General features: G+C 37.5%; 1 protein-coding gene across 6 annotated transcripts in view; it reads right to left on the reverse strand.

Moving 5' to 3' along the window:
• Positions 1 to 12,076, reverse strand: part of LRBA (LPS responsive beige-like anchor protein) — a 367,939-nt gene that overhangs the window by 1,968 nt on the left and 353,895 nt on the right. For all 6 annotated transcript variants that reach the window (XM_030947121.1, XM_030947122.1, XM_030947120.1 and 3 more), the window contains 3 exons: positions 10,228 to 10,329; positions 8,800 to 9,014; positions 1,471 to 1,622 (listed from right to left, as the gene is read on the reverse strand). In XM_030947121.1, the coding sequence (XP_030802981.1) occupies positions 1,471 to 1,622; positions 8,800 to 9,014; positions 10,228 to 10,329 (469 nt within the window). The remainder of the gene's footprint in view (positions 1 to 1,470; positions 1,623 to 8,799; positions 9,015 to 10,227; positions 10,330 to 12,076) is intronic.

A 12,076-nucleotide genomic window follows, 5' to 3' on the forward strand; every position in this document is an offset into this window, starting at 1 on the left:
AAGCCGTGACCCTGACACAGCACACAATCAGTCTCTGGATCATTTTCCCTACAGTCTCATTACAAAAATTAGAACTATAAGGATGTATAAAATCCTGGCATTTTGGGGGAATAAAGCCTTAGAATTAAAAAATTCAGAGTAAAAAAGTATTTTCTTCAAAACGAAGATTAAGTATGAGATCATCAAAACATTGCATTTTGGTAGGATCACCTATTTCATGTCAACAGTACAAACAGTAATTACCTGTAATTAATCAGTAATTACTCAGTAAAATACTCTGAGTAAATCTCTTCCTTGTCTTCCAACCCACAGTGCATAGGTTCTTAAGTTGAGAGCATGGATAAATTTCTCTATGTCCATATTAAATTTCAGTTCATTAACATGACATTAATTAAAGATTCTCTAAATGCAAAATTTACAAGGTCTAAAATTCAACAGTTTTTGATTACATTTAACAATGTAATACATGGAACAACAAGGGCTTTTTTTTAACAGAAAACTACTTTATCCAAAATGCCAATATTCTTTAATTATGTTTCTGAAGAAGCTGTCCAGTGTTTCATTGAAGTTCACAGGTTTTACTGGTTTGGAGTTTTTAAAGTTCATTTTGTGTAAGTTTTAGAAACACAGATAAAATTTTTAAAAACATTTAGTATGGATTTCAGTAAGTGTAAGGCTAAGAGCCTCAACAACATGCTTTACTGCATAATGTAGGCATCCATAAGGGATTTAGGAGACAAATCTGCTTCAAAAGTACACAGAAATACCATTTAGTAAATACACCACAGCAAATAAAATCCTAGCCTGAAAGCTAAAGGTGTACAGATGAAATGGGAAACATCCATCTTATAAACAAACAATATTTTTGTGATAAAAGCACTGAAGTGTTGTCAAGTACAGCTGCATTGGAAAACACAATGTGAAACTGCAGTAAAAATTTTAACTGGTCACATTCAGCAGGAGGATTGTTCAAAAAGGGTCACGCTGTATGTGGATAAAATAACTGTTCTAGAACTGAGAATGACACTTTGCTTTGGATGTGTGGAGGGAATCTTCTTGTGCACCTATTCCAACTGTTCTATTTTTAACATGAAAGTCTGGAATTAGCAATGTGATTCATCTTGTAAGGGAAAGAAGAGAGATGAAAGCACACATGTAACCTTCCACCTCCATGTGACCCACACTGTACATTGGTGCAAACCAATAACTCAGCCTATCTTGAAAGTCTGCCAAAGAAAGATTTCTTGGATCTCTCTTCACTCTCCAAAGAGCTGAAATCCTGAAAAATATTATCTGCCCTAAATATAACATGTTAAAAAAAAAAAACAACTTTTGCCAGCACAGAATTCTCAAGATAATCACCAGGATCTGTAACCCACAGAAAATCACAATTAAAACAACAACAAAAATGCAACTGAATTGTAAATATGTATTCCCCAATACTCTAGTTCAGACCAGACTTGGTCTCACCTTTGGTCATAGGACAGGGCCATGGATCGGATCCCAGCATCGCAGCCTGGGTAAGCAAAGAGCCGTTTGAGGTCCCACACCTGCCAGACCATGACAACCCCGTTGTCTCCACCTGTGAGCAGATACTGTCCATCCCGACTCAGCTGAATGGCCTGGGGGCAAAGCACAGGGAGATTTGTCAGATAAATGTGTGTGTGGCTCTTACTTCCCCACTTTTCCTTTCAATTAAAGGTTTCATATTGATAGCTGAATGTCCAGGGAGACTTTGATATCAACACAAGCTTTTGGGAAGCAACATTATTGTTATGTTATTTTACCCAGCAGGAGAATTTATGCTCTTATGCACAAATCTCCAATACACTAGATGTCACTAGTTAAGTCTCACCTGAGCTGTGATTTATTCCATGTTCCAAAGATTCAATATGAGGTCAGCTAAAGAAATTTACTCTTCTAATTAGCTAGATTTACAAGATGCAGCATTAAAAATATAGCACCTGACATTCCCCCAAGGGTCTTTAATACCAGCCTAGCAGAAGCTGAATGTTGACAGGAACTGAACTGTTATGCGAATCACTACAATTATATTAGACCTGCACTTTTAAATTCCTGCACTGGATTAATAAAATAATGATCCACCTCTCTTAAGAGAGATTGTGTTTCTTTTTATCATCCATCCTGAAACTGCCTCTGAAAAATTCAATGGCATATACCCTGTTTTGTATGCATCATGGGGACAGATGGTAAATCTGTATTTGAAATCTTTATTTGGGAACCAGATCATGACAAAAGATGGGATATCATTGGTTTTCAGAGTCAAGACTTCTTCAAACAGGATTCTTTAATCTACTCTAGTATTTTTTGTGTGCTATTGGGAAAAAAACAAGATACATACTGAATACCCAGAATAATAATTTTCCTTCTTTACCTGAAGACTATACCAGATGATACTATTGGATATTAAATGGACAGGATTCAGGAGAAATCTTTCTTAAAAGAAAGATTTTTCCAGTGTAAATAAGCCAAAATGGGTCTTAAGAGAACTGAACTTGAAATTTCATTAGAGCAAGTGGTAATTTATACAGTGAGAGATGACCCATCTAGCCCAAAGGTCTATCTCCAACAACTGCAGCAGGAGATGCTGCCAGCCTGGTCAGCACACAGCCCTCGACCCCCATGCACCACAGCACCCAAAATCACTGGATTAGGAAGATCAGAAAGTTCCTGTTCCCTCTAGTGTCTATTTATGGAAATGCTGCCCATGAATTTTCTTAATCTTTTTTGAGCCTGCTTGTTGGGAAGGATGAAAGTTTGACAAGAAAGCCTCACAGATATGTACGCCTGGCAGAAAGATTTCTGAATGTAGAACCTGAGAATGAAACAGAGATGGAAGCAAGTTTTGATACAGAAAAGAATTGCTGAGCCAGTCTTACTGGATAACTAAGAAGATAAAGGATATGTTAGTTTGAAGGGATTTTTATGACTTAGAGCAAAGGATAAACCCACTCCAAACAAGAAGATGTTTTTACCAAGCAGAAAGACAGCACAGGCAAACAAGTCTGGCAATATTGCAAGCAGAAAAAAAGTCTCAGAATTTTCCACTGCAAGAAAACTGTTCTAGCTCAAACTGTAATGTACTAACTTTTAGTGATTGGAGAATAGTAACATGAATGTGGTAATTACAGTAGTTATGATAGGCTATAGGTAAAAGTTAAGGTATAGATTGGTTCTTCTGTACTAAGATGCTCAGCAAAGAAAAGTATATAATGCATTGTAACCAAAATAAAAGGGTCTCCAGGCCTGATTGCAGCTGGAGCTGACGGCTGTAGGCACAGGCTCAGTTGCCCATGACCCTGGACTGCTATAATAAATCTCAGATGTAATACACAGCATTTTGAAGAGCTGCCTGGAGTCCTGCATCCCTCATTATGGCTCTTACACCTGCTGGTGCCTTCTGAGGGGGGCAAGAAATTGGCAGAAGTAATTACAGTATTCCATGTTTATTCCATGTTTTGAGATGACCCTACCTGAAAAGTGAATACCCCACATTCTCATATTGTAGAGTTTCCTGAATAAGAGTTCTTCATTCATCTCAGGCATTGCCTTCATCACTCTGTAAACTCAAAAAACATTAAAGAAGCTGGTTCCCAACACCAACCCTTGGACTGGACTCCATGACTGACTCTTCTCACAGTGTGTGAGCATTTTTTCCATATGGGTCTCAGTAATTACTACTACAGAAACCCTGAGGAGGATAAAAACTTCATTTGAAAGGAGGCTCCTGCCCTGCTGTTGTGCAGAAATGTAAGCAGTAGAGGATACCAGGCCCTGATTTTATAGCCTTATCCTCCAACTGTCCAGGAAAACTGAAAGGTCTGCAGCATTTTCCAAAGAAACAAAACCAGAAAGTTGAACAGATTCTGTCATGTGGAATGACATCAACATGAGTCACCAGCAAGATCAAGATCCTTGAAACTACATATTGGACCATGATTAATAATACCAAGTAAGCCCAAGCCTTTTCCTATGCTCTTTTCCTGTTTTCAGATGCCTCTTCTCCACTCTCTTTCTGATTTTTGCTCCCCAGCTTGACTTCTGTTTTTCCTTCTCTGCTCTCTGCTTTTAGATTTGTCCACAATCCTCAGCATAGAAACAGCCTGTCCTCCATCCTGCTCTTCTTTCTCCTCTGCTTCCTTAACAGTTCTTCCCTTTCTTTTGCCCAGGATCACAACCATCACATTTCTTGCCATGGATCTTTTGTGCACCTCTTTGTGAGGGATGATTGGTTGCAGGGAAAAACTGCATCCATGGCCTACAGATGTTCAGAACAGAATACAGATACTAAGCATTATCTACAAATGTATTTAACCAAAGGTTTGTGAATCAGCTAAATTTGGGCAGCCTTTCAATGCACTACACACCCTTCACATCACGGCTAATTTGTGATAAATTTCAGCTGACCCAACTTCTCAAGAGAATGATGTAAGAATGGAGGATGTTCACAGCAGTGGCTTATAAATTCCATACACACACCCTCTACAAACAAATGGATTCTTTTTGACTAAAACATTGTCAAGGCAAGGACATTCCCTCAAGATAACAGTCTACAAGCAAAATTCCAGCTCAGAGATTTAAATTTAGGAAACAGTAGAAAGAACTGAAGACAGGATTTTGCAAACATCTCTCTACTGAAATCTGTAATTATTTTAGCATTTGCAGTCTCTGCATATACAGGTTTGTAAATATGCAAAACTTTTTACATACCTCAGGGAAAAGCAGTTTGGGACTTTTCTTAACATACAGAATTTACAGCACACACACCACAAAAAAAATCAGAGAAACTAAAGCACAAAGCTGTTGCGTTCATGCAACACTGAAGTGTTTATACAGACTGCTGACAAGCCTAGAAACCAAAATATACAGTGTGTGTAAGATACTGCTTTGTGAGCAGCAGTAACTGAACTCAGACATATTGCACATCTGTATTTTTTGTATTGCTGCACTCTATTACTGCGATGCCAAATACATCCTGTAAGAATTATACGATGTGAGACACTTAGATTAAGATAGAGCTTCTATATTATGTTATAAATTTTGAGTGTTTACTGCAACAACTCCCAAGGAGTCAGAATGGATCACATTGCTGGAATTTTATTTCACACGATAACTTTAAAAGGAGTGTAATTGATACACAAACATATACTCTAAACGAAAGGTAACACTGAGCAAAAAAAAAGATGATAAACCTATTCCAGCCGTGTTTTGAACTAAGATGACAAGACATACGTGTAATTTTAGACACAATAAAGCAGAACTTGTAGAGTTTTTCCAACCACAGCTAAGTATGGAAAATGGAACACTAATGAAGATTAGAATTATTTGGAATTGAAGCTTCTTCCTCTCTCCCCCAAAAAGAAATGTTCCAACCATTAATTGCTTCTGTGATTGTTGCTATCAGAAATGTGCTAAGCATCTTGAAAGCACAGGCACTTGAAAGGGAGCTTGAAAGCTCTAATTCAGAGACTGTCTTAGAAGAGTAAAGTAAGAAAGGGGCAGAAAATAAACTGGTAAGACTGAAAATTATCTAGAACTAGCATGTGCTGAGTGGATGATCACAAGATCTAACTAACCACAAAAGTATTAAAGAGATTATTCATTAGAAGCAAGAATCAATATGGGGTAGTTTTCTTCTCTATAACAATAGCAGCCTCCTAAGGGTATTTCCAAATTGCAGTGAAGACCGTGACAAATAATTATTTGCTACACTTATAAAATTCAGCTGATGAAAATCCATTAACCTTATGGTCATGGTTCACTTGAATTTTATACTTGAGGCTTTCACTGAAGAAATGCTATATTAAAAGGCAAATTAAAGCCATTAATCTTTAACTCTTCCACTACCTGCAACATGCAGTATGTTTTGTGATCTTTTGATTAAATAAAGTACAGGCTTTGAACCCTTACTAATACCTATGCAATTTTACTAAGTCATTGGCTTGTCATGAAGACAAGATGTTGATTTATTTAATTTTTATTTTTTATAAATAAATTTCTCAGTCTCTTGCCTATATATATGAAGGGATGGAGGAATGAATGAAGAGATGAAGGAATGAATGGAATAAAAAGGTGACCCTGTCAACATTGCAGTTTCATGATATGCCCTTCAAGATCTAACAAATGAAAGGATGCTTTTACTTCCAAATACTCCAGTTGGTATGGAAGGTGACATGAATCAATTTTACTGTTCTGCTTTTTCCCAGCGTAGTTTATCTGCAATTCTGCTAGGTATGCAACTGAAACAACCCTGCAACTAATCTTTCTCACAACATGAGATTCAGACTCTCGAATAATCCCCAAAGTGCACAATTTCAGCAATGTTCTAAAAGCTGCATTTCTGACTTGTATTTCCCTGGAAAGTCTCAAAACTTTGCACAAATCCCTTTTAACGTTTCAGGTTTTTGAAAGGCAGTGCTTTGTAAAAAGGCAGAGCTGACACTGTGACAGCCCTGGCTTACAGCAGCAGGAGTCTTGTGGGTACTTCCACATTTCAAAACAGACTCAGGAAAGGAAAATAAATTGGTTCCTCTGGGTGAAACAGCATACAGTCTTTGTTTAGGATAAAATAACTTTACCTCTCAGAACAAGCAGACTATTTAGAGTTAAAGGTATTCATTAAGATATCTAAACACTACATGGTAGATGTACTGTGATATGCCTAAGTTTCACTGAGCAATGTAGTATTTAAAACAAAAACAGGTGGAAGGCATTGATTAGACCCTGAATTTCCCCAGAGGTTCTGAATTTTTTATGGCAGTTTTCTAGCACAAGAATACAAGAAAGAAAATGAGAATGTTTACCCCAGTGTCATTATTGAAAGCTGCTAGTTTTACCAATAACGTCCTGAAATACCAGTCCATAATGACACAGGAAAACTGAAGCTGTTATATTACAAATTCCACACTTATGACCTTTTTCCTTCCCTTTTCTATCCTCCCCAAGCAAAAGCCAATGAGGAGAGTTTGTCAGCACAGCCCATGGGTAGGTGCTATTCATTTTAAATGCCCCACTTTAATCATGCAGTTGCCACTCTCCCTCAGCGATGATGTAGTGCAGAAGCGCTGGCAGAGACGCTGTAGGTTGTTTAAGCGTAAAGCTCAGCTTGGACCACTGGGACAGAAAGAAAACAAAACAAAACAAAATAAACCCCAAACCCCTCTACAAACATAATTCTGGCCCACAGAGAGCAGAACTTCAATTGCTTCCAGCAACATTCCTAAAGCTGTGGGTACTGACTGAAACACTACAGAAATTGTTTTAGCCAACAAGGGATTTCTAGATATTTTACAGATTTGCTGGCCTAGCTGACAACATAATCACAACTGAAAGTGACAGATTATCAACATTATTAATGTAAAAAGAGAAAACACTGTGATATGGTCTTGCTTTATGGAAAGAACTCTGGGATGAAGGGTAGGCTGAAAATCTCAGAAGTGTTTGTACAAGGATGGCCAAAGGTACAATTTCAGGGAATTGATGCAAAAATCTACATTAATTTGGAAAAAATGTCTGGGAACAGAAATATACACATTTTTACTTCACTTCCCCAGCCTCAAACCTGCACCTGTGGCTGCCACAAAACACAGAAGTCAAATGCTCCCTAATCCCACTAGACTGCACTCTCACTATGGAAAAGGGACCTACACAGAGAGTTATTTCTGTATATTCCACCACCAGCATAGCTGACATTCTGAATGGATGATACACAGGGATACTGGATTAGCAGAGCATAGTACACTATAGGAGTTTTAAAAGATTTTAAGTGGAATATACTGAACTGTCACAGAAACTTCAGTGCTAATGAAGCAGTTCCATACAAACTATAAAGTGTAAATCAGGAAGATCAAAACTCTTTAAAATACACTGACACATTCTTCTAACTTTAGCATGGAAAGAAGTGCTCACAACTTTGCACTACAGCTGAAAGAATGCCAATAATTCTGTAAAACAAATATGATGGCAGAAAGAGATTTTCTTCCTGACTTGTAATCCAAATAAAGGAAAAACTTTTTAGAGTTTTCAACTCAAGAGAACATTGGAAATCCCAGCAGCTGAATTCCTGGGATCTTCCATCAGATTATGAAAATCAGCTTGGAGGTGTGGTACTGCAGTACAGCTGGCAGCTTCTGCTCTGTTTCATAGGTACTATTACACAGGAACTGTCAAGAGACCTTCATTTTGTATTATAAAATAATTTTTATAAAGCCATAGGCTTAAAATGCCTCCTGCATAGTTCTGGACTTGCCCCAGGTCTCCTGCAGCTAAAGATGTGGAACTCTGCTGCCCACTTCACAAATGCCGAAGGGCTAAAAGAGTTGAAGTATAGACATATCCCTATAAACTTCCCGGAGCTCAGCACAACACATGCTAGCTGAACCAGGATGCAGGAATGCAGTCAGAGATGCCAAAAGAAAGGGAAAACTAACATCCAAAATAGCATGTCACCAACCTCTTGCCTTCAGACTGAAAAGCAAAGATGCAGCACAGCCTCTCCTGGTCAGCAATTAGTAATATTCATATTCTCCAACTCAAGGAAATGCCTACACAGTATTCCTTACTTTATGAACAGAGTTATTTTACAGCTAAAACTGTAAAATACACTTCCTAATGTTATTACGAGCACGTGGTCCCCTTAAATTTTTTCAGAATGCTGCTATGCTATGGTCTGGTACCACATATTCATGGTCTGGCTATAGAAAGAGTCTCCAGCCAACTCCAGCACAGACAGCTTTTCCCCATGCAGCTGGCAGTCAGCACACACTTGAGGACACTCACCCTTATCTTGTCATCGGTTTCCATCGTGGCCTGCAGCCTCCCATTCACACTGAACACACAGAAGAGGCCATTTTCATAATATATGACACAGTGGCCTTCTCTGGAAGCTTGAATAAGTTTTGGTCTCAGGCAGCTTTCGGGACCTTGTAATCTTTCAGGACCTTCTAACGTCCTCAGTAGATCTCCATTCATAGAATGTATGAGACATGGTCCTTCTAGGGAGACAGAATATTGACAGAATCAATAACCTGTGATTATTATTGATTCATATGCTCAATTAAAGACATCATTTTTCAAAAAGCAAGTAATGACTTCTACTTAAATAATCACTATTATATTACTTTATAGTGGTTGTTACCATGTTTAGGTGAATTGCCTATAACTTCAAGGGTACCGACACTAAGATAAACAGCTTATCCCTTGAAAGCTTTGCATTAAGGTAAAAGTACCTAGATTGCCTTCTGTGGATTTTCTTTTAAAGCAGGTAGTAGTTAATTTTGAGAGTTAATTTTGAGATTATTTAATTTTGAACAATTAAACATACTAAACCTTGAAAGGAGATTATCAAAACACAGACACACAGAGTAAGAGTAATGAATTTACACATGTAGGTATTCTACAAGTGTATGTTTTCATATTAAGATTGCAAGCCATATACAACCCAATAAATATTTGCTTTTTCAACACATTCCGACAAACACCTACTTTGCACATAAGCCACAGGAGTTCACATGCATAATGCAGAAATGCACACAGGTACAGACCATGAATACACCCAACTCTGAAGAAGTGTCTCTGAGTAGCTATTTTAGAAACACTAAAGTAGAAAGATACTAAGTCCAAGAAATTTACAGCTTAAAAATAATTGTGGACAATTAAGCAAATAAGAAAATTATATAGAATTTCCACAGAATCATCATCACTCTTCATAATTTGCCTGCTAAAAGCAGGTCTTTGAGAATACAAATGGAGCATCTTAGAGGTTCTGCAGACAAGCTGAAAAAGCCTGAACAGAATTACCAGTAGTTTATACACACCCTTCATCAAACAAACAGTCCAGTACATTCTCTTTCTCTCAAAACTAATTTTTGCTTTCCCTTTTTGAGAAGTTATCCATTACAGCCACTCTTCACCATCCTGGCCCTCAAAGGCTGTATCCAACTATGTGACATGCAATTGCACACTGGATAAACAAACAGGAATAGCAATCAGTTGGGAAACTGATGTGGTTTTCTCTTCTTATAAACGTCTGAACAATCCTCAGTTTCAATGTGTTTAAAAAGAGGTTTCAAGTTCCACAGCAACTAAAAAAAAGGTTAGAAATAAAACCACCATAAAGTTTATAAATTCCACCACCTGAAACTATATTCCTCTTGGCATTAGGATTATAGCTTCACAAACAGAAAGAAATTATAAGAGCTACCTTACCTTTTGAACCACTTATTACCAGACCAAGCTCAGCACAAATGGCAGCACAGGTGATCTCATAGTCATGTCCTGTCAGAACAGCTCGTGGAGATGCAAAATCACCTTCAGTGAAAAAACAATAAAAGCAATCTTGGTTACAATCTATTCCCAAAATCACTGCTTTCCATCACTGAAGCACCTTCTGCTCTTTGAGTTCATGTTGCTTACAAATCACATCAATGCTCCTGTTTGTACCTGTGTAGTACCTACCTGTGTAGCTCCTACCTGTGTAGTACAGCAGCAGCACTCTGCCTGCATATTTACTGAAAGTCAGGTGTGCAGTAAAACCAACCAAAGTTGGTTTCCCCTCCCTCTCTCTCCTCCTTTAATTTATATTTTATGGAGGGAAAGATTTAAGTCAATTACTACCCTTTCCTACAACAGGCATTAGTAAATGCAAGTATCACTAGAGTAGCTATCAAGAGAAGATGCCTGAAGTGCCCAAAGATGAAGGAAAACTTCCAGCGACTGATTTTATTTTAACCTAATAACAGTGCTGAAATCTCAGTTTGAAGTCTAGTTCTTTGCAAGATGTGGAGCTGGACCACAGGCAGGATGAATTTCTGATGAATTTGCAAAGAAGTCCCACTCAAACCCAACATTAATGCTCCTATTAGACATTTCCCTACTATAGGAACTGTGGGGTTTTTGTACTTCTCTTTATAATCAAATATATATGGATACAATAAAAAAAAGAAGAATTGTACAACTGGCACATTTAAAGGAAAAAATATTCTTCTCAAGGCAGAGAAAGGGTAAGCAAATGCTATAAAGCTCTTTAAATAGTTTTATATCTTTGCTCATAGGTTATTCACTGCCCTCTTCAAAAGTGCTGGCATTTTAAAAAATCATGAAGCTATTTTTGTATTACCATACAATTAGCTCATTCATAGCATTCTACAAAGCATTTAAACTCCAAAGGATGTTTCTTGGGCAATGCTATCATGTAGTTTTCAAAAGGTTTAGATGAGTTTTTAAGCAGCAGGGAATAATTTCACTTCACAATGAATGATGATATGTGAGACACCAACAAAGCAGTAAAGCAGTGGTAAAATCAACCTCTTTTTTCACTTGAAAAAGAGGAGATGGTTTTACAAAGACATACAGTAATAATGGGACCAATTGACTCTATTAGTTATAAGTTAGCATCAATCAAATTATATTTGGGGTTGTAAATTTAAAAATATAAACCCAGCATAATGACATTAATCTGTCCATGTAGAGCAGCACCAGCAATACTGGTACTGAGTGTTATTAGAGACCATAGAGCTGTATTTAAAGGGATAGTTTCTGAGACCCTCCATGAGAGACTTCTCTGCAAAAGAGGTGTAAGATCTGGGCTTGCATAAATATTTTTACTCAAACCATTTATACCACCTCCCAAAACATCTGTGCAGCTGCCACATTCCAGTGGTTTTTAAGTAAAGGTCATAATCTCTGACAACGTCTCAAATCAAGAATTTTGACCTTTCAAAATTTGATTTATTCTGCAGTTACTATTACAATTTGTATCAATAATACAAAATCTTGAAAAGTAAATAAATCGATTTCTTTTTAGATATAGCCACAGCCACTATATATGTGTGTCCATACATGTACACACCCAAGCATGTATGCTGCCAGCACTTTCAATGTGAACCTGCTTTAGAGCAACTTGCTGAATCGTCCTAATCTCTTAAGAAACAGTCATTAGAAGCTGTCACTTTTGTTTCATATAATGTTTGAAAAAACAGACTCAAGCCCAGGAAGTATGGCAGACAGTTTAGGAGCAAAGGAAAAAAAAAACTCCCAACAAATTAGAAGCATAAGG

This window comes from Camarhynchus parvulus, chromosome 4 (genome assembly GCF_901933205.1).
Source record: "Camarhynchus parvulus chromosome 4, STF_HiC, whole genome shotgun sequence".
Lineage (NCBI taxonomy): Eukaryota > Metazoa > Chordata > Aves > Passeriformes > Thraupidae > Camarhynchus > Camarhynchus parvulus.